Source organism: Argiope bruennichi, chromosome 1, assembly GCF_947563725.1.
Source record: "Argiope bruennichi chromosome 1, qqArgBrue1.1, whole genome shotgun sequence".
NCBI classification, from domain to species: domain Eukaryota; kingdom Metazoa; phylum Arthropoda; class Arachnida; order Araneae; family Araneidae; genus Argiope; species Argiope bruennichi.
This window is the reverse complement of record NC_079151.1, coordinates 20,510,645-20,537,826: the sequence shown is the minus strand read 5'-3', so window position 1 is coordinate 20,537,826 and position 27,182 is coordinate 20,510,645. Positions and strand designations below refer to the sequence as shown.

General features: G+C 27.3%; 1 protein-coding gene across 1 annotated transcript in view; it reads right to left on the bottom strand.

Annotated features, from left to right (window-relative positions):
- The window catches only part of LOC129962820 (neuromedin-K receptor-like), a 74,033-nt gene that overhangs the window by 31,293 nt on the left and 15,558 nt on the right, over positions 1–27,182 (bottom strand). Inside the window, exon 2 of the mRNA XM_056076821.1 lies at positions 4,105–4,205. Coding sequence (XP_055932796.1) covers positions 4,105–4,205 — 101 coding nt within the window. The remainder of the gene's footprint in view (positions 1–4,104; positions 4,206–27,182) is intronic.

Sequence of the window (27,182 nt, the reverse complement as noted above, 5' to 3'; positions counted from 1 at the left end):
ATTTCCAATTTTTATACATCCAATTCAAACTAGCTATTTCACAATAAGATTAATGTAGACAGACTCAATGTAGAAAATGTTTCTTTTGGAAAACAAATGTTTAATGGTGTTTCGTTTATAATCAGAGTTCTCAACGAAGAAACAATTGTGAATGATTTCTTATTATTAAATTTCATCACAGCCTTAAGTTCAAATACTGTTGTTTAGTTTTTATACTCCATTTCGAAATAAATAATTTTGAAATTTTATATAGTATATATAAATATATAAAATTTAAATACTGATAAGAATGAATTCCAATAAGAATTATTGTTATTAGTTATATTGCCTAGGTTCGTTATATTTCCTCTACACGCAGAAGTATTTCTTTGCAATTAAAAAAAAAGTATTGCAATGTTTTACTCTTTTCGGCAATTCTTCTCCTGTGTTTTTATTATATTTTCGTATTGAAGAATACAAATCTTATTTCGGCATATAATTTCATACGAATGATATATTTTATTTTCTTCCAAATATTAAAATTATTTTTCTCAACATTAAGACAGCATTTTTTCTTAACCAATTTCAATATTTAATCTATAAAATACATCGAATGCACCTGTAAAATTTAATTCTGAAATATTAATAACTTGAATATATTTTCAAACATTAGCCTATCAAATAAATAAATAATGGTTTAATATTTTTGAAAATGTCGTGAACACTACCTTTCGAAGAATAAATGTGAAATGATATAGAAATATTTAGTAAATTTATTATAAACGATGCAATTAGTAGCTTTATATTCTACAATTTCACATATGTACGTAATAATGGTGAATTTTAGCACTAAGCAACCCTAGACTGCAAACAATATAAAGCATTTTTTTTAAAAAGATGGTTAATTGAGTTTCAGATTACAGTACATTTTTAACATGCTAAGGATATATTTTAGGTTAATATATTTATTTTTTATAACTTTGTAAATATATAGTTGTTTTTTTTATCTATTATGACACCAGATTGCACCATTTGTATGCAGTATTATCTCTGGAGATAATAAATGATTATAAACATTTCGTGTTATCAATGATTATAAACAAAAGGAAGCTAATGAAACACACAAAAACCGGACCAATTATATTTAACAAAGTATTAATATTACTATTATATCTTATAATTATACAAATTGCACTTTTTGCAAGAGTATTTATTCTGCAACATGAAAAATAAAGTTCCTTGATTGATCTGTTGCAACCTCTGCGGCTTTAGGCCTACTCAAAAATCCAGCATCGAAAAGCAAAACAAAAAGCTCTTTAGAACAACTAGATGAACGGAAAACCCGCTTCTTGAGAGTATAACCTCCCATCTGCTTCATATATGTGACTTTATTTGAGTCATAAAGCGACACAATCTATTCCTTCCTGATTCCGGAAATACGTGACGCAGTAATGCGGGTTTATCAAGAGGTAGGTCACAAACTAATCCTCGGGCATCACCAATGATTATTCCTCATCATTTCAGCTCAAACACAGACTTCATTGATGATGTGAACATTATCTCTGGGAGAGAAATTAGAGGAGCAACATCGAAATATCCGATTTTAAGTTATGCGAGAATGATTTCGAATCGGGAGTTGAGGAAAATATGTTTGTAATAAAAGCTCTATACATCTCACATATCTATTCGATGATTATGCGTTTGTAACAGCAGAGCAAAACATAATCAGTCAATCATGCTAATTTTATTATCATTTGGAATTCGCATCAAGGCAGTTTGGTTAAATTCTTTGATTGTTAAAATTCACCAAACTTGTTACTTTAAATGCAGTTGCTTACTTTTAAAATTAGAATAGAATAAGAATATAATAAAATAAGAATAAGAATTTATGATGCTATAATAAAATTTTGTTATTCATTTTTTGAAATGATACTTTTATGTTTGAATTAAAAATAACAACATAAAATTAAGAACATAAAATTGGTTTCCTTTCTACTCATTAGCTTTGGTATGCTTATAAATAGCCTCCTTGTGTTTCAACTGGAGAAAACGGGCAACTTGGATATATTTTTTAAAAAACTTTTATCAGAATTTTAATCAAATAAAAATTTGTACAGATTTAATGTTTTTCAGCGATTACATTCGAGGATTATTTAAAAAAATTAGTTTTGAAACATTTTAAGAATCACAATTCTTTTAAAAAAATATTTTAACAATCCAGTGATTTTTTCTGGAAATTTAATAATTAAAAAAATATATTTATTTGCATTACGTTTAGCAGTAATTTTTTTTTTGTTGCAGTGAAATGGAAATTATGTCTTACAAGATAATGAAGATTAATGTATTTTTTGCGTGGTCTATACTTTTATTAAAATTCTCTACTAAGAATAAAAACGCATTTGTGTATATTAACACTCTACAATCCTGACCATTTGACTTCAAACTACCAAGTTTGGCACATAAATATCTTGACGGGATCGATGACCTTGTTTTTGTAATTTTAAATAGAATTTTATTTAGTTAAAAATTAATCTATATTGTTGTTATTTCCTGTGATAATTCCGAAAAGAAGCACGGCAACACCGTTTCAAAATTTAAAAGAAAATGTCTTTTTAATAATACCAATTTAATAATTGTGAAAGTCTTTTTTGAATTTTAACAATTTTCAAAAACATTTTTTTGTTTACTTTTCAAAAATAACCCAGATAATTTAACATTATTGACCTGAACTAATTTAAACCGATTTCATCATTTCATCAAATAATAATCACGTGAGTTCCTTCTATCGTTGAAAACCAAGAAAGGGAGATTCTGTTAAATATTCTTGAGGTACACGTGATGAATAAAAAAACATTGACATTACAGTACCATGACAGTCAGAAAATAGATCAAAGAGACAGTTACAATTTCAAAGCGTTATGATGTCTTAGGACTATTTTCCATTAGTAAATTTCATGTGCACAATGAACAAGAAATACGTAAAACTATTTAAATAATACCACTTGATTATTTATGACAACTTGCGACACAAAAATATTTTGTTGACGGAATTGGGGACATGGAATTATGTCTAAAACATTTTATTCAAATTAGATACAATCCTTGACGAACTAGCTAGTCACTCAAGGCGATTAATAAATTATATTTAGAGTGTGTGTATATGTTGGCATTCCACAGCTTAAACCGTTATTCGGTACAAATGTTTGGAATGTCCACCTCGATTGTTTATATATCATACATTCTCATAATAGTAATAAATTACATAATATTTATTTAAAATAATTGTTAAGTTTTAATACATTTTCTGCAAATTATTAAGAATAATTACGCAATAAATAATTTCTGATATTCTGGCAATAAATCTTGTCTGAAGATTAATCCTTCAATCCTGTCAACGCATTATTTGATAGAAAGAAAGATATGGCAAAATACGAAAAGTTAAGACTCTAAATCTAGTCTTCTTTTTTTATGAAAGCAAAATGACTTTCTGAGGATTGATAGGTGATAACTTATATATCTTAAAGTATCAGAATCGTTCAATGGTACTTTAAAGAATGTGCTTTGAAAAGAAAATATACCTGAGATAGCAGGAAGTAAGCTTTATATTTATATCAGTCAGATAACATATAATCTTTCACTGGAAAAAAAAAGTCTGATAGTTTAACTGACATTGTATAGCATTCAAGAATAAAAATTATTTTGTTATATTAATTTGAAACCAATGAGTTTTAGCAGGCTTATTTATATTTCTTACTCCAAGATACATTTATTTCCTTTTTCTGAATAATTTGGTAAAAACTTTATGGACTTTAAGTTTATACAAATTTGATTTTTGACAGATAATCTTGTTTTAGTATCTTATGTGTTATCATGTTGTTATAGTTACTAAATATATTTAAAAAAATATTTTTATTTAATTCACTATCAGTTACAGAATCTTTTTCATCCGAATTAAAAATCACGATTTTATTATAAGCTATTTGTTTGTACTAGCAGTATTTATGTTATAAAGTGCATCGCATAAATTATATAAATATCAAACGTTTTATTTGATAATAAACGATGCTATCGATATACGAGATAATTAATTCAATCGATACGACAAATTCAAAGCGTATGCATTACTTGTTTATCTCTGGTAAAATTTCTTGCAGAATATTGTAGAGTTGAAACGGCAACCAGCAAAGAGCAAAAAGAAGAACCACGAGTATCAACATCTTGATAACCTAGAAAAAACAAATGATGTTATTAGAAAAATGACATAAAAGCAGTTTGTGATATAAGATATACAAAGGAGAAAAAAATAAACTTGAATTCAAAACGTTTTATTTTTTCAGTAATTATAAACGCTGAGAAGTTGTAGAATGATTTTTTTTTATTCTGTTAGTTTAGCTTGAATTTAAAAACGCTTTTATTTCATTGTTCATTGTTGCTGTCCTATATATATTTTTTATCATCTTTCTGAAAGTTACATTATACATTTTTTTTTACCTTATTGCACTTCGTTTAGCCCTTAAAACTAACTTATTTCATCCAGACCGATTCTCTTAATATTCCAGGAAGTTCTTTACATTTAATGACGACTAGATTTATCCTAGACATTTTGCCTTTTAGTACGGTTTAAAAGACTTTACGCGGAAGTTAAGGCTAATAAATCTTACATTCTTTTCTTTAAAAGAATGTAAAAGTGAGATCTTGAAGTTTAACACAATTAAGAGGGTTTTTTTTTTCTAAGCTGTTTGTTCCACGTAACGCATTTTAATGAAAAATTTAATAAATTTACTTTGTCTGAGGTTCTTTCAAAGTTAATCTGTGCTTAATATGTACTTTTGTTTGCATATTTTTTACTTTTCAGTCATTTTTTAATCATGTTTGTAAAATTTCCATGAGATAAATTTCACAGGGAACTTACTTAAGAAAGAAAATATTTATTTAATTTAAATGCCAAAGAATGTAAGAATACAATAAAATTCTCTCTAAAATGAATTATAATTCTGGATTTCTTCACTGATATACTGAATTCTTATTGTGATCATGTCTGTAGTGAAAGCTTATAAGCCAGTTAACATCTCCGATACGCGAGCAATTGCTTTTGTGTTGTGGTCATGTTACTGGGCTGCGAACCACAAGGTCCCAGGTTCTATCCTCGATCATCTCAATTCGTTACAGTAATACCAAATGTCTTTAATGAAGCAATTATAAGTACTTATCTCAATGCTTTAGTGATGTTGAATCGTAACGCTCAGATAACATAAGTAACTTGCCACTTTCTTGATCGTCTTAAAACTTCGCGTAGATTTTTATTTTCCATCATTCAAATTCTTTTATGGACTGTTGCCGAGGGGTACTGGGCATGTTTCTATTGAGCCAGAATTCAATAAAGTTTTTTTGTAAGCCACCAATGTTTACTAAGATTTCTATGTCAGGCTAGAGGGGATTAACAATCCTAACATTGTTTGGGTTAATTTTCATCTTTTTAAGCTATTTATAGAGGTTTCTAAACTTATATTTAGAACACAATATAAAATTTCATGAATGGTTATGACGCTTAGGATCAGGTGCTTATCACTTCATTTCAAAAGTCACTTTCATGTAAAAAAATCCAGGAAATTTTGTTTAGATCTACAAGCATTATTATTAAAAAAATCTTATCAATTCAAGAGAAGACAGATCAAATACTTATCACAATTCCTTAGCTCCAAACGAGAAAAATAACTTTTTTACAACATTGCATATAGAAACAGACGGTAATTATTTTCCCTTAGAATCTAATCTTTATGCCGACAGGTTACTTTCTGAAATTATATAAGCTCAAAATAGTTTCGCACAGCTTTTGTTTTTCTGGAGTACTGATTTCCTGATAGGTTCTCTGGGCTTCAATCGGCTTAACTTTGCCAAAAATTCTTTGCAATAAATAAATTAGACTACATATTAAATCTCTAATTAAAAGTTAACTATAGATATAATTATGTAGCTAAAACTTTTTTAGCCATCGCTATAGAAAAAGAAATGTTTTAATGAAACACACAAACACACAAGTACATTCATTGAGTGTGTATAAAGCAATATTCGTTTTCGTTCAAAAATTTGACGGTAGATGGCGCTCAGACGACGTCGAAACATATAAACACAGAAATAATTGAAAATCACATCACAATTTTGCAAAATATTTTAATAAATAAAAATCATATTGCAATATTTTCGAAATGTCCAACAGCAGCCGCAATCACATGTCGTTGTCGGAGGACAAAGTTGGTAGACATTTTCTGAAAAGTGGCCAAGTCACGATTATTTCTTCAAGTTCGTCATATGTTCGGGTCTAGAACACCGCATCCTTCAACTGATTGCAAAGAAAGAAATAGAAAACATTTAAGTCTGATGAATACAGTAGCTAGTGTATTCCACATCCTGTGAAGCATGGATAATTTAAAGCAATTACACAGTTATCAAAACATTCCTCTCGTTCTATTCGTTTGAATTTCTCATGTAGTTGCTTTATTATATTAGGCTGCTGACTCTTCGAGACTTGAAATGTGCATTGGACGCTTCTTCTTATTGCAGTAATATTCTCCCCCAGTCGGGGGAATTCCAATACAAGACAAATCTTTTGCTCCAACGAATACGTCATGTTCAAAACTTTCCTCCATAATCTGCTATTTAGTTCTCTACTGCAAGTTCATTCACAGCTAGTTCTATTAAAGTCAAATCAGTAACACCTTCCGAGTTCGCGTATTTTGCAGATTGTCTTGCTGGAAGATTGATAAAAGGATTTGCAGCCCCATCTATCGACAAGTATTTGAACTAACACTAAAAACTGGAGAATTTGTTGCAAGAACTGCTTTTTACCTTATATATATATATATATATATATATTTATATATAACCAATCTTAAGTAAGAAAAAGTTTGAAAACGAAACTAAAATGAAAACGAAACAAAACAGTTTCGAAATCGCAACTAAAATTTATAACGTAATTAAACTAAAACCAAAAAAGAACTTCATAGTATTTAGAGAGCGCAATTGCAGCTACTTCTAGAACACAGATGAATTGATACAAAAGTATTAGAATCAAGTTAATAGGAAAAACAAAAAATCAAATAAAAATTAAACCAAAAAAATTATAAAAAATATAAAAAAGAATCCGGCCTGAAGACTTTTTCAAGGGTCACCCTCAGGCAGGGATTCAAAGAAAGGGATTTTTTCTGTGAGGAAATACAGACATTGTCTAATAATGATTCCTCGTGATCCGAAAATCCCCTGAAATTATGCTCAAGAGATATACCATTTTAACAGAAAGGAAATATAAAACAACAAATTAGAAGAAATTAACCACAACAAAGTAAAAATACAATAACAAAAATAACAATAAAAACAAAAAATAGCACTAAAATTAAAAATTAAAAACGAAAAGGCCAGTACATACCATCAACAGTCAAGGAAACTTTAAACTATCGATTGTGATTCCCTGTTTTTAAAAAACTAACGGTAAATTATGTAAACAGATGTAGGCTCCCAGCGCCATCTATTGAGTGATCCAATATGCAAGGAAAGTTCTATTTTCATTTAAGCCAAAGGATTAATCCCAAACCATACCTTGTTTAATTAAAAAATTGACATTACAGTAATTTCTAGGAAATTCATTTTTAATTAAATTTTTAAGGAGGTTGTTTGATGCTTCAATATAAGAATTTTTATTATTGCAAACCCTTTTGATCCTCTTAACTTGTGAGAAAATTAGATTTTTGAAAATTTTAGAGTTTAGATTGGAATGGTAGTTGCATAGTTTTGTTATTTTAAAGGTGAAATCATCCCTTTTATCGTATGTACCAACTATTGTTTTATCATTAGCAATTTCGATTTTTAAATCCAGAAAGGTAGCCTCAAGTTGATTTTTATTTGTATCTTTTAGAATTAAATCTTTTGGATAGCAATTAGTAATAATATTAGTATTGTCGAAGTTAATCAAAAGTAGGTCATCAATATATCTCCACCCGTTTATTAAATTATATTTAATTATTTTTTTCTCATAGTAATGCAGGAAAATATTAGCTAAAGCACTTGAGAACAGCTTTCTTCGACAATACTAATATTATTACTAATCCCTTTCTTTGAAAAAATCCCTTTCTTTGAATCCCTACCTGAGGGTGACCTTGAAAAAGTCTTCAGGCCGGATTCTTTTTTATATTTTTTATAATTTTTTTGGTTTAAATTTTATTTGATTTTTTGTTTTTCCTATTAACTTGATTCTAATACTTATATATATATATATATATATATATGTGTGTGTGTGTGTGTGTGTGTGTGTGTGTGTGTGTGTGTGTGTGTGTGTGTGTGTGTGTGTGTGTGTTTTAAAAGCTGAGATTGTTTTTCTACTATAATTTTTTTAAATCTGTTTGTTTTTAAGAGTATTTACCCAGTAGTGAATTAATTCTAAACTTTTCAAAATATCAAAATTATTTTATGGAAACTAGCAAAAAGCAAAATTATTTTATGTAATTATCTTCATGCGTTATTCAAATGTTTTTTTAAACAGGGAATTAAAGATTAATTACTATCTTTTCTTTTTTTTTTATTCAAACGATTTATAACCTGAGCAGACACCATAAATATCCTAATCGCTTCTGAAATATATTATGACATACTAGAAGCTGGAATTATATTTGTCAAATATAGTAAATATTTACTGCGAAAGATTGATAGAAACATTTAAGTTCACACTCTATAATTCAAAAGTCAACAATGTATTGAATACTAGTTGTTTATACGGAGCAACCTGGTTCGTCAGGAATACTGGCTGTGTTGAATTTCAAATAAATCTCTTATGCATAATTTGAAGTTCATTAGTGACACAACAAAATCTTTTGACACATTAATATACGTCAGATATTCAAACAGTATTATTTCAATAGTTATACTCATATTACCTTCATTGCAGATATGCATCTTAATAGGGTTTTATAACTTTATATGGTATTTAAAAATAAGTGTTCTTTTCATTTATCTTTTAACTTTCATGCTCCTCACATAAACTAGACCATAAACAGAAAATTTTTCTTTTTTTTTTAATAATAATAATAAAAAAACTGAAGCGAATAAATATATGACGGAATGATAAAATCTGTTTTTAAAAACCTACAAAATATTTTTCTAAAATTATCAAGGCTCATTAAATAAATTGCAAGGCAACTGAGTTAGTGTCCGTTAAAAACATTTTTAAATTTAAAATGATACAAAAATTATTTTTGCGCGATATTATTTTCAGAAACTATGTTTGCCTCATTTCGAATTAATTTCAATTCCAATTAAAATTTCAAAAACAAAATCACTTGGAATATCCTAAGTGTTTTCATAGCTCTGTCTCAATTTGTTAGTCTAATTAGTTTGTTTCCTTTTTTATTTCTACAGAGTATCTCCCTTAATGACAACGATAATTAAACTTTTGAGATCCTAATATTTGATGGTCGGAGTCAATATTCATGTATTTGGGAAACATTCATCACAGACAAGTAAAAGATAATTTTATCTTCAGCCATTCTTCTACATTTCAATGCCTGTATTAAATCTCTTGAGGAAATTAAATCTAATCAGTCTATTGTCTTAAACTAACATCATTAGTCATCATTAATTGGCTGCTATTGAAATGTTAGCAGCGAATCCAAAGAGAATTAATTAACGGAATAATGGGAACTAAATAAAGGGATGATAATTCGAAGAACTGCATGTAGTGGAGAAATCCAAGTTTCCCCATAATGTAATCCTATTATGGGGATTATACAAAACAAAATTGTATGTGTAGCTCAGGATAACATATCTTTTTATCATTTGACTATGCTTTTTTGAAGAGATTACACCTCAAGATCTACAGAAGTGCATAGTTACGAGTGATCGTTATACATCAATGAATCAATGTTGATCAATTATATCGTTTCCGAAATTCAACTACGAAATCAGACTTCGAGTGGATGCAAGATGTTTCTACTCATTTGTGGATGTAGTGTATTCTTTCAAACGTTAGGTAACTCAACGATTTGGCAGGATTATCTTATATTATTTCATATTCTTCTTCCCACAAAGGTTATTCGATCACACTCTAGTGGATTTCCAGCTTTGGAGAGAATTGCTATTTTGAAGAAGAAATGGAATCGCAATGAATTTAGAAGAATCTATTTATCAGAACCATTGTTTTTAGATAATCTTTTTAGAGAAGACTAAAGAGAGCTTACAAGTAAGAACAAACACAAGTTTTTGAAGGTACAAAAGCATTTCAATTCCCTAGTCAAATACATTTTTATTGTTTATAGAATGACTACATCTATGTTATGGATGATGAATTTAATGTTATTTTCATATTTTAAAATGAGAGTTTTTTTTAATACGCTTGTAAATATATATTTTTTTTATTATTAAATCGAATTTCTACTATTTTAATATCTTAAATAATATTTATTTTTAGTATTGCAAATAAATGAAAAAACATTTTTTTTCTTTACTGACTCCAGTAAATGCTCTATTCTTTCCAGGATTTTAAAACAAATGATTTTTATAAAAATATGAAAATACAGGAAATAAAAAAAGAAGCTAGAAAGCACACTTTCAGTAAAACTTAAGATATTAGAAAAAATCAAAATTTAAAAGTCAGATGAATGTTCCGTCTTCTATGATTAAAATGAATACTAAAACTAAATTGCTTATACTCAAATTTTATTTTCAGCAGAATTTAATGACTTTTACGGAGTTTTCTAAGCAATTTAAGTAGCCGTATATCGATTTTTTGACTGTTGAGTCTCATTAAAGAGCCGAATTGATGTTCATAGCGGGAACCATGATATCGGCAAAACCATCAGTAAACCGATACATGGAATGCAAATGATCCAAATTCATAAAATCTTTGCCTTTACAAATTTTTAGTAAGAATTTTTCTTCCTTGATGTAAAAGGAATGGCGTTTCCATGCACAAATGATTTAGATTTCACATCTGGAAATGACACTACGTACAAAATATATTTGAAAAGATTAAAAAACAAAATAAATGTCCAATTTCTGAAGTGTCTGCTGGATCAGATTGCATGAATATATGAATTGCTTTGGGTATACTGAATAAAAAAAATGTTTTATGAATTCTTCAAAAATCGAAGCTCATAAGGTTTGATTTAGCAATTATTGATTTAAAATTCAATCAAGAGATGGACATTTATAGCTATATGTCATGGTCTGAAACTTTTAAATGCATGAATAAAGGATAAAGCGAAAAAAAATCTATTCTTTTTAGCGGATCGTGTTTTAAAAAGGTCGGGTTTATAATTTGAATGCGAATCAATGATAAATTGCAGCTTAAAAAAACAAAATACAGCTTAATTTATAATTAAGTAATTAAGTAAAATTCAAATTAAATTTTTTGTTAAAATTACTTTGCGTTTCACATTTCCAGCCTAATATATATATATATATATATATATATTTTAATTCTAATTTCAATTAATTAATTTCCAAGATTTTATCTCAATTTAGCTCATAGTAACTTCATTCTAAAATATTCTCTTATTTCGTGATCCAATTCCACTTTCGGTTTAATTAATTCCTTTGTAAAAATAATGCGCCATCAAGAACTACGTTTCAAATGAGAGTGGGCCACGCGCCGAGGGTCATTCCCTCGGCGCGTGGCCGGAAATCCTATGCTATAAAAGGCGAGTGATCATTTGTTCGGCCCTTTTTGCCTTCTGTTTTTGTGCTGCGTTGTGCCTTTTTGTAAATAATCATGTTTGCCTCCCGAGAGAGAATAAAACGGAATTAAAAATACAACGTCTCGTCTATATCTTCAAACCTGCATTCTACTTAAACTAAAATATGTTACATATATATATTTGGTAACTGTATATCAAGCGGTCTAATCTACACAGTTACACATCTACACATACACAGTTATTCATCTTTATGATTAGTAGAGTTTTAATATGACGTTAGGCGAAGAAAATTTGTGATACTATTGAGGAATTTAAAAAATCCGTTTTTTTTTGTCTTATAAATGTTTAGATAAAATAAAACAATCAAATTTATTGAGGGACAACATCTGCAGAAATTTGATAATAATTTCACCCCAATATTTAATGAAAATTCCTAAAAACATCTTCCGAGCTACTTTTGTATAATTTCACAAAATTATTAAAATATCTGGCATAAGGTTACCAAGATTCCCGATGATTGATTTTCATTTTAGCAGAACTGACGTATTTAAATAAAATCTGCTTAAAGGACATATTGTAATTGCTTAGTAGAGCCATGGTTGCCTCATAATTCAGGTTATCAATCACTTTCAAGACATCAGTCAGTGGCATATCATGAAAATGACTTATTACTCGTCGGGGCCATTAAAGTATGACATTAATGCGGCGGCAGTGCCAAGGGCAAAATTGCGGGAAGACATTAGGAAACTGTGAAAAATATCTTAGTTTTACACCATTAAATCATAGCTCTCAGAAATTCTTTACATTCAGAACCTTCATTGTTTTATTTTTTTTAATTCTGAAATTAAAAAATGGATTGACATAATGTTCCAGTTTATTGCTTTTGAAAGAATATTATTTTTCTGTCTGAAACTAAATGTGAATGAAATAATTGATTTCCCGATTTGATGATTTATTGGATTCATTATATATATATATATATATATATATATATATATATATATATATATATATATATATATATATATATGTTTATAAGACTCCGAACTTCGTAAAACATACATTTCAAAAGCATTTATAACTTTCTGCTCTTGAATATTTATTGGAAACATTTGTCATTTAAGCTCTGGATATTTTGTTATTTTGTGCTAATATGCTGATTCTAAAAATAATTCCAACCCTGTTTTTATTTGCCTGTCTTAATTCAAATTAAATACTCGGGTTTTTCAGATTATGTTATCTTCCTCTATGTGTTAGGTGCTTGCATGTATTTTAATCAGCGACATCTATTGGTAAACATGCGAAGTATCTATATTAACAACAATGGTTTTGGGTTTTACCACTTTACTATTACTTTATTCTTATTATTTTGAAATTATTCCATTTAGTATTATCGAGTTCAGTGTATAAAGACCTCAATCACGGAACGCTCCAAATTGCATTTTCCACCTTCATTGCTTTTTTTTTTAAATTTATTGAAAGAAATCTGCTGCTAAAGCTCAGCAAACACTTTTTGGAACTTATGGTAATGCTGCTCCGTCATATCCCAATTGTCGGTTTTTGGTTTCAACGATTTAAGAGTGGGGATTTCGATATCAATGACAAAGAATGGCCTGGATGTCCAAAAAAATTCGAAGACAATCTATTTCAAGACTTATTGGACAAAAATGGGAAAACGTTGTAGAAAATGATGGAAAATATTTGGAGTGATATGCATTGTACCAATTTTTCTCAATAAATGTCTTTTTAAGGTGAAAAAATTATCAAGATACATTTAAGCACCCGATATATATCTACTTCCCCGAGAGGCATCCAAACTTTTGGAGATAAAATGTTTCAGGTATGGTATTTATTGCTCACTCTTTCCGGCCGGACGTGAAAAAAAGAAATGGAGCTAAATTACGCCTGCTCTGCCAATATTGGGATATGCCTCTTACAAAAGGGGTTCAACCGCTGGCAATGATAGTCATTGTTATCTCCATGTCCAGATTAATTAATAAAATCTGCATACCTTTATGAGGTATGGATGTAACTCCAATGTGATTATGTATATAGTTCTTTATTTTTAATAAATAAAAAACATTTATCGTTTTCCACAATTGTATAAATGCCCCTTAAATTTCTTAAAAACTGGTTTCGTCGAAAATATTGTAATCTTTAGACACAATGGTACTACCAATAAAAACACTGATATTCATCACTTTAGTTTTAGGCACAGTTTCTGTAGAAATTACCACGATACATAAAATCTCTTAGCAGAAAAGATTTATAGTTTCATAAAATTTAAAATACGTAGATAAAATTTTTAACAAAAATTTGCCATTTGCATTAAAATCAAAGATTGAAACCATCTTTTTTTATCTTATTCGATGAATGTTTCAAACTGAAATTAAATTAATTAACGTTACTCGATAATCCATGAAACGCGTTAAAAAAGTTCGAAACAATTGGCAATTGATTTAAGAAGAATCATCAAAAATATCCAAAAGATCTAGTGATCATTCATCCGTAGCATAAGATAGTTAGTTATTCGCTTACCTTAAAATTTAAGCTTAAGCTTAATTTAAGATTAAGCAAGATTCTTATACCTAAAGTCTGTATACTTTGAAAGATAAATATATTTATTTCATGAACAGTTTTCTAAAATAAATATTTTCTAAAATATTACAAAGCAATGAATTTATAATTATATTTGTAATGGAAGAATATATTTGATGCTAATAATTTGTTTTATCTCAATAGGATTGTGTGTCCACTCTACTTCATATTATAATAATATTATATAAGATCTTTTGCACTCTCTTGAATAAGATTTAAATTTCAATAGTGTCTCAATAATACAGGGTGTTCATTAATTATTGTCGGGGCTTCCGTACCTCATAACTTTCGAATAAAAAATATTACGCAAAACCCGATTACGTATTCGTAAATTACAACTCAAAGAATTTTATTAATGATATTAAAGTGTAAAGGTTGCACAACTTGCACTTTGTAGGCATTCAGCTGAAGTTGATTCTTTGAGTTGTACTTTACGAATACTTAATTCTTTGAGCTGTAATTTACGAATACGTAATTCTTTGAGTTGTAATTTACGTATTCATAATTCTTTGAGTTGTAATTTACAAATACATAATCGCCTTCAGCCGAATGCCTACAAAGTGCAAATTGTGCAAGCTTTACGCTTTAATATCATTAATAAAATTCTTTGAGTTGTAATTTACGAATACGTAATCGGTTTTTGCGTAATATTTTCTATTCGAAAGTTATGAGGTACGGAAACCCCGACAATAATTAATGCACACCCTATACTTCACGCAGCTTAAATATTGTCGGATAAAACAATTGACTTTCTATCATTCGCCCATTATATTGCAAAATCACTCTTGTTTGCACATCCTAATCTGACTTACACTTCTTCACCCTTAAAATTTAATTCTAAATGAATAATGCTAAGGTTTTTGAGTACTTCTTATTTCAACTTAAAATTTCACAAAACATCCGATATTTTGATTTAACTGTTCATAACTAGAAAGTTTTAATATAATTAAGGAGCAGAATACTCATCATAAGAAATAGGGGCTTGTAGATTTTGCCTTATTAATTTATTATTAAAGCAAGTAAAATTATTGTGTTCAGTATTAAACAATTTAGACAAAGAAATTTTAATAAAAGGAAGGTTCTTCCACCTTCTAGCATAGTTTAAAGCAATTTTGTATTTTAATTAAATTAACACTTCTGTTTGTTTTGACAGGTCTTTTCTAAAAACTTCAAATTAATGACAGTAAAGCTTTCTAGTCTAGAACCTATTCGAAATCATAGACAAATTAAGTTAACGCTTACAGTGTTTTAAAATAAGATTTCTATTAAAACTTAAATTGCTTATTAATTCTACATTTATATGAATTACCCTAGTTCAGTTTAAGGATTTAAAGTCTAAATTTTAAATTCTTTGTGTAATGCATAAGTTTATTAGTTTTTGATGGTATATTTTTCTAAGAAATGTCTTACATCTTAAGCACTTTCATTTATATTCCAGGAAAGTAAAAAAAATGTAAAGATAGATATAAACTGTGAGACATTGAAAAAAAAAATATTTCCGAAAAAATATGACAAGAAAAATTATCAAAATGAAAAAGCATATTGCTATCTGCAGGAAGTAATTAATGCAGTGAAAAAAAATAAAATCGATAATCTATTGTTAACTTTCACCATCAAAGGTGAAACAAGGTAAAAGTTTTAATTTAAAAGATAAATTATCGAGAAATAATACCATTATGAGTTAAAAATCTTAAAGATCAGTATTTATTAATTATTTCAAAGCAACAAATAAACGGTTTATACTTGAACAAACAATAGTGAATATAAGCGTTGAAAAGTAACATCTTATATAACTATTACTACTTACTATTTCACCACAAAAACATGTTCAATTATTTTATGACACAACAAAATTCTCTGCTAGCATAAAATAAAACCGATACACAAGAGAAAGGTTATAAAACGCCTGAAGTTAACAACAAACACAGTCGCGAAACCGTTATCCATTACATAATAAATTATGATACTCAAAAGTATTTAAGAAATAAGTAGAAAATTAAGAAATAAGTAGAAAAAAGTAGAAAAAACTTATTCAGTACCGGCTATAAGTCCATAAAATCCATTAGTGGTTTATGAGACACTTAAATGCAACTTTATTGGAAAATTATTTCTCTTCTTATAAGCAATTATATTTTTTTCCAATTTTTTTCAAAGTATATTTCTTAAGTGCATTTATACCCTTTTATTTGAAAATACTAATAAAACTCAAAAATTATCAAGCTAAATGGATCAAAAGTTAATATATCTTAAAAGCAAATAAACCTTAATATTCAAAGTCAGAAATAACGTTACATTAGTAAATAAGAAATGTGAGCATCGAATTATGACATTTTGCTCAACCTGCAGAACATAGATCATCACACCGTGAATTTTGTATTAAAACAGATGTGACTAATAGTTCGGAGAAAAGTATAGATAAAGTAACATCCACAGAGAAAAGTATAGTTAAATATATTTCAACTCTTTGCATTTACAAAAGAACATTTCGTCTAATAAAACTTCTGACGATAATTTCAACTTCAGGACCGACACTGATGGATATCTGGCCAGCAGATGTGTAGGATGAAGAAACTGATAAACTCTTCCGATACTTTCCGTTTCTTAGACAGAAGAATTATTATTTGTGAAGATAATATGTGAAAAATAATATGTATAATTCAATTTAGTGTATATTTCTTTGGTACATCTTTCATTGGCAACTGACGAACTTTCATTGTCGGAAAGGAGCATGAAATCAATAAGTGTTGAATTTTAAGTTCAGTTAATAAAAAGATTTTTTTCCAAAAACGGGAGTCAAACTCAATATAAGCTGACATTTTGAATTAAAAAAATTAATAAATAATGTAATTAAATTAATTAATGCATTGAAATGCGTATTGAAAATACATGTATATTGAAATAATACATATAATTGAAATTTATGCCTGAAGAATTATTATAATAAAGGAATATAAAATAAAATAAAGTCACAATGTGGATATTTATATTCCCTTCTTTTGGAAAAGTTATAAAGCATTGTTAAAACATAACCATACAAGCAGAATCATTTGATAAACAAAAACAATTTCAGTGAAGCATTCGTACCTTAAATAGTAAATTGCTTTACTTAAACAAAGTAGACAAAAAGAAATTATATTTAATTTCAAATTAATCAAAAGCTTAATATGAACATAATACTACAAATAAACTTGTAGTATAAATGACAGCTCAAAACATTTAGAAATTAATGATAAAATGCTTTGAAATGAGTCGGTTGAGTTTAATGAGTTAGTATGTATTTATAAACAATATAATATTCCAAAGAATTTATTTGACAAACGATTAACATTGCTTACATTATTTGGAAAATTGTTTATTGATTTGATAAAGGATAATGGGCGTAATCGGCTTAATCTTTTTTTAATTATTTGGCATGATTATAGAATGCCGATTTAATTACTTTGAATAGTAATATTTCGAAATAGAACTGTGAAACAAAAGATAAAAAGATCTTGTTACTAAAAATAATATTGACAATACTGATACAGTAAAAGGCATTCAATTCGAAGTCTGGAAGTTAATTACATACCAAAGAAATAAAAACAACATTCTGCAGAAAATAGATGAAATGAACACCGGCACCCAGTTCATTTACATCATTGAGTAAACAAAATTTTTATTAGGAAATAGTAACAAAAATCAAGTACTATATCGGACTGATTTGTTTATATAAAAAATTCTATTATATTTTACGTCTTACATAGGGTACATTAAATTGTGCAATATTTTTAGAATAATAAATAGTCTTTTAATAAATAATATTCTACTTATTTAAATCATAATATTCTACTTATTTAAATCATAATATTCTACTTATTTAAAACATTATATTCTACTTATTTACAACATAATATTCTACTTATTTAAAACAATATTCTACTTATTTAAACATAATATTCTACTTATTTACAACATAATATTCTACTTATTTAAAACAATATTCTACTTATTTAAACATAATATTCTACTTATTAAACATAGGAAAAATAATATTCTGCTTGGTTAAAACATTTTATTCTATTATGTGAATAAAAGGCTGTATAAATAATGCAGAAGCTGTTTATCGATTACTTTTCTTTTACTTGACACATCTTCTTCATTAAATTTTTTTTTCAGAATGTTAAATTATTTGAAGCGAACTATTGTTCGATATTCTGTTAGATTGTTTAGAATAACTTATTAATAACTAAAGAGAATTCTGAATAATAAAGTATTTAAGGAACGAGAACAAAATACTTTATTAAATAAGAAACATAGCTTTTGTTAAATTAAATTTTTAACATCTAGTTTTATCGGGATAAAATAAAATTAGCTGTTAAAACTACTACGTTCATAAAAGATATAAGTGTTTAAATATAGCTTTTATTCTTCCGTTTTTTTTTCCGTTCTTTAATTTTATTTCTTAATTATTTAAAAGGTTTTCTTAGCTTTATTTTGAAAAGATCAAATGGGTAATGTCGTGGCTGGTTCGTGAGTGCTTTCAATAAATAGGCAAATAGAAAACTTAGAGATTTATTTCAGATTCGTTCGAGTTACTCTGCTCAGTAACTCCTTCTCCTCCAAGAGCCAGCACTAGAATGGCATCCTTTTAATTACACTCGCGCTAGTGGTCTAGCGCCATCTATGAACGTTTATTTCCTAACGCCTCAAAATCCAATCACTACAGGTAAAATTCTTCTTCTTAAGAAACAAATTTTATAGAAAATGTTTTAAGAAACACAATCAGCAGTCTATTAATAAGCAATTTTGCATTTTAATGGTTTTTTTACTTTTTAGCTTTTGATTTATAATTAGTTTAATAAGAATTTTAAAATCTTGAAATGAGGCAAAGTAGAGAATAACTTATTTCTAATGAAAATGTAATTAAATTAATCTATCATCAAAGAAACAAGTTCCGAGAATATTAATATATTTTACCAGCATATATAATTCAGCATATATTAAAGAAGATGAAATTAATTACAAAATTGGAAAAGAAACTAAATAATCAGGAAGTGAAAAAAAAAAGATTTAAAAGTATGTAAGGATGAAACAAGGCAAATGAAGAAAAAAAAAATGTAGAAAATTAGTAGATAGTCAATAATATTTTCAAGGCCAATACTGAAAAATTGCAATATTTCAAATCAGTAAAGCAATTACTTGTTTCAGTCAACGAATCGAACATATTTGTTTTTAAAGGAATGAATCAATTTCTTTTGGGAGCATTCTAAAAGCAGATATATTTTTATTCCAAAAATCTTTCTACTTCCATCTTTAAGATTATTTATAAAAAATTTTTAAAAAAGTTTTGACAAAAATTTAAAAAAAAAACAAACTTAAAATGACTCCAAATTTATGGAATTTACATGGAAGAGATAGAACATAGCTACTCAAGCATTAATCACAATACACTATACGTTCGGAACTGAACTTGTGATGTGTTTAATGGCGTTTTCCAGCAAGATCTTTCATACAATTTTTTGAAATAAAGATATGAGTATTATTATGATGCAATGATATCCTGTAAGATAGCACGAAATAATTTTATTTTATTTGAATGATATGTTGTAACCTCAGTAAAATTCTTGAGTTCGTTAGATAAGCCATTCTGCTCTGTAATCGTATTACTACCAACAGAATTTACACTGAAATTTTTCTAATAGAATTCGAAGAATTTGAATCTAAATTACTATAGCGATGTTTCTCGCTAGATAGCTTGAAAATACCCTGTAGCACTTCATAAGCTGAATTCTAAGCTTACAGTGCATGGTAATTTATGTATGTCTCGCTGAATTTTATCATCTCCTAATGTAATTAACATGAATTTTGAAACATCAAGTTATTATTTTGCAATCAGCAAATTTAGCCACATAAAGAAATGAGATAAGACCAAAAGTGATGTTAAAATTAACTAAATTTCATATTTTATTATAAAATATCTTCATTTGTTTTTTTATAATAAATACGATTTTTAGATTAAAATTCAAACAAATTTGGAGCTTCCTTTTTATTATCACAATATAAACTGATTTAAATTTGTAATACGTTTAGAAAAAATTAACCGCATATTAATCATTGTATTTTTTAAACTTTAAAAATTAAGTGATAATATTTCTTCTGTCTCAAATCATGCCGTTCTATTAATGCCTATCTATTAATTTCAGAACTGGAGGTTTAAAGATAAAAATATTGTACACATTTTAAGATAAATTTTATGCATAACTGATTTGAATGAAACAAAATCTTATGAAACACCTTTAAAATAAGCAAAATAAAATCAATAAAACAGACAGTTAGATCTTATTTTTTAATTTATGTTATTGTTTATTGATAGATGATCACATTAATCTTAAAAGTGGACAAAAGAGTCAAAACAATTTTTTCTTAATTTTTATAAAAAATATTTGATTGATAACTTCTTTTGTTTTTAGCTTCTATTTTAAACGAGCTGCTTCGTCAAGTACGCAAGCATAATATCAGCAGACGTTCTTTCACAATGACTTGACAAAATAAATTATTCTTTATCTTTTTTTCATAGTTGTTTTATAACTAAACCGAATAGTTTGGTATCAGAATATTCAAGAGTTCGTTTATCTAAGAATAAAATCTATTTGTAATGAAAATATTCATTAGAAATATTTTTTTTGAAAAAAGGCAAGATAACAAAAAAAAGATATCAGACTCAGAGAAATCTCAAACTTATTAAATAAAATTTGGTCGTCAAATTTTTAAAGATTTCATTACATAAGAAAAAGGAAAATAATTTTGGTTAAAAATTATTTTGCCATTTTATATGTGTTTTAATTTACTGAGGAAATTGAGTTAAGGCACTAAACCTTAATGATGAATCTGAGGGGTTAAAGCAGCTCTGAATAATGAAGAGGGAAGTAATATAATTAGAAATAGAGTCTTTGAGCAATTATGCTTAACTATAAATGGAATTAAATCTGAATAATGAAGAAGTTTAAAATTCTTTATCTTCATTATTTATGCGTTGCATGAAATAAAAAAAAATGATTAAGCAGTTTTACAGTTTGACCCTTGCATTTTATATACTTTTAATGAAAACCAATATTTGCTGCTAAAAATTATGGACTGAATCATCAAATATCTTCTTAAAAGCTGAACATCATTTACCTAAACGGATCTAATTTATTTACAGCTAAAAGAATCGCAATAAAATGCTATTAATATTTATACACAGATATCTACTTTGAAAATTGTTCGTAGGTAGATTCAACAATGTGTTTTAGCTTTTTTATTTGTATAATTATTTTAAGTTTACAGTTGTTTTCATGTATTTTTTCTAACATATATATCTACTCCATTAGCATTAAGATATCACGGGATAACTCTACGATGTTATTTAATATTTTGAATCCCGGCTAAAATCTATAAGATATCATTACAATGTTTCTGAGAATTTTGTACTAATGGGGCTGTGTATCTATATATAGGTAAATTATAGAAGAAGACTTTTTAAAATACTTATATAGGCAAAATAAGAGGAAGACTTTTTAAGATATTTACTTATACCAGGCTGCGAAAAGGTAATATAAATATATATATAAAGAGAGAATATAATTCACAGGTTTATGTCTCTTTCTTCTGTAAGAATTATAAAAGCTAAACCGTCCCAACTAAGCAACATCAATTAATTGTTAGTCAAAATTAAATTACAGACATTTTAGAAAATGCAACTGTAGAATTTTAACGATTATATAGAGTAATAATTATCTAACACAAAACAATTTTTTACTTTCAAAGTTTTATGCGTCAAAATATTTTTAATAAGTAATGGTTAAATTAAATGCTATAATTACAACTATTTCACAAATTAAACTTCTCTTCTGACAGTGAAAACAATATTTATCATTTGTTAATTATTTTGCATAGTTTGCTATTTGAATGTTTATTTTATAAAATCACTGCACCTGAAGGTGTTTATCTGGAATACTGGTATAAAATATTCAATTAATGCATAATTCTTGTTATTAAAGATGGATTTGAATAAAAAAAGGTATCGCACATGAAGCAGAATGGGCTACTTGCCTTATTGATAATGTAGCATCTGCCCTACTAAAACAATTGGAGTTCTATCATAAAAGAATTATGGCGACAAAGTTGAAGATTCTGAATAATTTGCGGATTTCAATCTGATGTATGAATATTTATGGAAATATCTGAAAGATAATGAATATATCTAAACAGCAACTTCAATTAAAATCCTGAGGGCATTTCTTGCAAGAAAATCCATTAAATTTCCAAATTACATACTTGACAACATTCGTAATAGCACCACTTAGTTTTGTAGTTTATAGTGTGAAGCTTGGACTATAGTCAACAAATTACAAGGATCAGGTATGAAATTTCATTATGTGCTAAGTTATGAAATTTCATTATGTGCTAAGTTATGAAATTTCATTATGTGCTAAGTTATGAAATTTCATTATATGCTAATAATTGCTTATTTAATAACTGCTCGTTCCCGGTCTTAATATTTTCTCTATTTGATTGGTATTTAAATTATTCATTTTGTAATTCTTAATTCTTCATTCTCCTTAAAGCTTTTTCTAAATTAAATTTTACTTATTCACATTCTTTCTTTTGTGCAAAGAATAGTTTAATTAACTAATCTTTTATTATTATGAAAAAGAATTATTATCTTAACAGATAAAAAAAAATTAGTTTGATACTTTTATAAAAAGTAACCACTTTCAGAAAATATTTGACTATTCACATGTATAATTATAATAATAAGGTTTTAAATTAATTATTTCCTCTATTGCTAATTATTCTAATTTTAATTACTTTTTTTAAGAAATTAATTATTGTAACTCATCAATGCAATTTTTCCTAATTAAAAGATAATAATAGTTCAAAACATTTTTAAGGATTCGAAAGCTTTAATGTTAGGTTTTGCTTATCACTAATTAATAAAATTTAAATCGTCTCCCTGCAAACGTTTTGACAAAATATTTTTGTTTCTAATTATTGGTTATACTTTAGATTGATTAATTTTTTTTATCTATCCTTTCAAGAAATTTTAATAAAAGAACAAAAAAAAGTTTTTTTTTTTCAAATCTAAGTAAAAATTTAATTCTCTAATTTTTGTTGCTATCAGATAAACAGGGTTGCATCCAATCCATTTCCCATCTCCAAATCACACCGAATGGAAAGTATTTTACAAAAGGTTGTTGGCTTAATATGTACAAAACTAATTATCCATGAAAGAAAATTTCAAACTTTTTTGCTATACAAATTCCGCTCAAAATCTTGCTCTCTATATAAAAATATTATTGTGCCAAAATTTTTATAATTATATGTGTTTCTTTAAAATACATTATAAGTAGTGTAATCAATTTTTTAATAAGAAAATATCACTTCTGTAGAATTTAGAATTCAGAGTGCATTTTGTTGGTAAATGGTACGTGCTCTCCAACCATACCTGTCATAGTCTGTGATGGAATATAACATCTTTTATCTTGCCTTCAGCTCTTAATCGTAAGAAACTATTAACACATATTATGTCCTTGATATGACCACAAAAGGAGGGGGAAAAAACCAGAAAAATAATGTCAGGAGAATCTTTGTCCCGTTGCCCCTTGCTATGCTTATATCAAGATTATTAACAACATCGAAGCAACATTGGGCACAAATGGGTGTTTCGTTTCGTTATAATTATAACCTTATAATTACAGTAATAAGGTTCTAATTAATTACCTTCTATAGTGCTGGTTAATCTAATTTTAGGTTAATTAAATTAATTAACACTATTAAATTAATTTAAATTAAATTTAGATTAATTGGAAACACACGTTGTATTTTTTTTCTTTCATTGTAACCATTTTAAGCAGAAATGATATTTTTCTTAAAACTCGGTTCACTCTGGATGTAGAAAGACAACGAAATATTGTACAAATACCAGCTAAAAATGAGCTATTTAATGATGTCGAAATTATATTACATTCAGCGATTATTTGATAAATCATCTATCTCACAATATTAGCAGGCAGTGAAGTGAAGTTTTAATTAAGGGCGAATGTATGAAAGTTGCGAAGCCTTTAAACAAAATTAATGTTCCAAGGCATTTTTCATTTATTTGGACTTTTTTTAAAAAAAATTAAAGCTATTTTTCTAATTTCATCCATTGATCGAAATCAGCCATTTTATTTTATTTGTATATTACCCTCTGAAAAAGAAGAAAAAAAAGAGTTTTCAAGTTATGTTGGACTTATGATTGTTCAATTCTTGATGAATTAAAATAAAGTGAAAAGTTGCAGAAAGATGCAATTATGTTAGATACAAAACAATTTATGTGCAAAGGAATAACCATATATAGAATCAAGAGACGTGATTCTGAAAATAATTGTTGAGGTAAATCTAATTCTAATGCCGATTCCCTGAAAAATCATAAATATTAAAGAAAATGCCATGAGTAGGAAAAAAACTTGGAAAACTGAGACCTTTTCCTCTTAGCAGAGGAAGCACTGCTAGATCAGAACCTCACCAAATTGAAGTTTTAAAATCTAAATTATTCCATATTTTAAATTTAAAAAAAATCCGTTAAAACGAATTTCAAGCAACATCAAACCATTTCTTAATGAAAAGATTAGGAAAGTAAAGTTTTTCTGCTAAGGGATCGTATCTATTTAATTTAAAATGAGAAACGTAATTACTAAAAAATCCAGTTAGTTTAGTTACATTAACATCCCTTTGTAAAGCAACACTAGGGTTATTTTAGAGCTAGCACCCCCTTCTCCACATCTCACCAGCGGGAGGAAGTTTGACCCTGAATGATTTAAAGTGCAACCCCCTTACACGGCGGTTATTCGGTGGAATCGGGTCTCGAACTTGAAACCCTACGGCTCACGATTCGAGACTTTACCACCAGGCACCGCGGTCCTTAGATAAAGCAGAATCTATGTGAACAATCAAAATAGCATTAGGATTAACATTTTTGAATATATTGTTTAATACAGTTTTGTTATACTAAATGTCTCGCTTAATATTTATTCCTTTTGCTTTTATTATTTTGGGACAAATTAAATTCATCAACTTCTACTAGTGTTATAATAAGAAGCAGTAATTAATTTTTATAATCAAGTCAAAACTTGGTCTCAGTTCTTCGTACTTCAATTTCGATTACAGAAGTTAAATTGGAATTGAAATGCTAGAAACATTTTCGCCACACAGAATATTTTTCATCGTTTAAGAGAATATTTTTGTCTAATTTCATTAAAAAATTAAAATAATCTACCATATCTGTTAAAAATTATTGTTCCATTTATTGTTGATATACGTACTGGAGTAAAATATCAAGGATACGAATATACTTTATCATTCGACATTCCTTTTGATATTATTTTTTATATAAACTTGCCTGTTGAATAAGTCTTCCAAAACCTGCAAGAAAACCACAAGATATAGAATCCTAATGCCAGTAATTTTATTTTGTGTCCGCCATTTCTTTTATGCATGCACTTAAATTTTAGGAAACTTTTCTCATTATATTTGATGAGGCAACAGCTCGGAAAGACCTGTTCCTGCACATTTAAACTTTCTAGGTAAAGATTAAGTTATGTGATTTCTGTTCCTAATAGTTTATTAGCTTCAGAGTAACTTATGCTAATATATTCAAAAATAATTATTTTTCTTATATACATTAAGATTTTGTCATCAGTGTCATTAAGCCATCTCTTAATTATCATAGTACGGATAAATTAGATATAAACTGATGTAAAACTGAAAACTGATTTAATAAATTTGAGGATGGATCACAAGTTTCAGGAAAATGGATTACTCTCCTTTTGATAAATTCTACTTATGAATTTCAAGAATTATATAGTGATTATAGAAATAAAATAAGTTTAAGACTCAAACCGAATTATAGAAGACTAATGCATTTCTTTTCAAGCATTTTGAATTATTTAAGTCTAAATTCTGGCATTTCTTTTCGACTAAATTAATTCGGTTATATTTTCTTTACTTAAAAGAAACCACTCTTTTATAATAAGTATGAGATTTTATAATATGATTTTAATTTTTAATATTTTCTATTGATGCTTTGTTTCAGAAATAATAATTTTCACCTCCAGGCGTTTCTTTGGGTATTTCAAATATGAACCTTTTGCTTCCTGAAACGTTTTGGTGTTCTATTGTGAAATCTGCCTTCTGTAGCTTTAATCAAACACAAAGTTAATCACCTCTTTGTATGAAAATCAATTTTAAATTTTGTATCAAATCATGTAAAATAAAAATAATAAGATTCTTTTCTCACACATTATTAGATTTTTTTAATTGTTTTTTCCTTTAAAGAGCTATAACATTTAAATATTCGAATCATTTGGATTGTTCTTATTTTCTCAACAAAGACTTCTTTTAAATAATCGATCTACAACCTGAATTTTATCTCCTTGAACCGAAATTCCGAGTTAAAATTCTATAGAAATTTAATTACGTAAAGTATTGCAAGTGTGATTGCTAAAATCTTAATTAATCACTCTTAATTTAGTAAGGGGCAGATTTGAAATGAAAATAATTTGCTAAAATTCATTCAATAAGTCATTTAAAATTATCAATACATAACACATTTCTAAGTATGAGATATGAGAAATCCTGTCTTGGAGAATAGAAGCCATTAACTGAACTGAAAGGAATTATTGAGTTTTCCTTTCCTCATAGATACGTAATTAATTTCTTTTTGTTAACAGATTCACATAAAAATATTTTAAATTCGAATTGCCAGAACAATGGCTATTTTCATAAACATTTCTTTGAAAATTCCTAATGTATATGGAGAAATTTGTTATTTAAATGACGATGAAATTTCGTAAAAATTTTAACACTTTTTTGGAAAGTAATGTTTTATAGTTTTTGTGTGACGTCGTCATCGCACTGCACTTT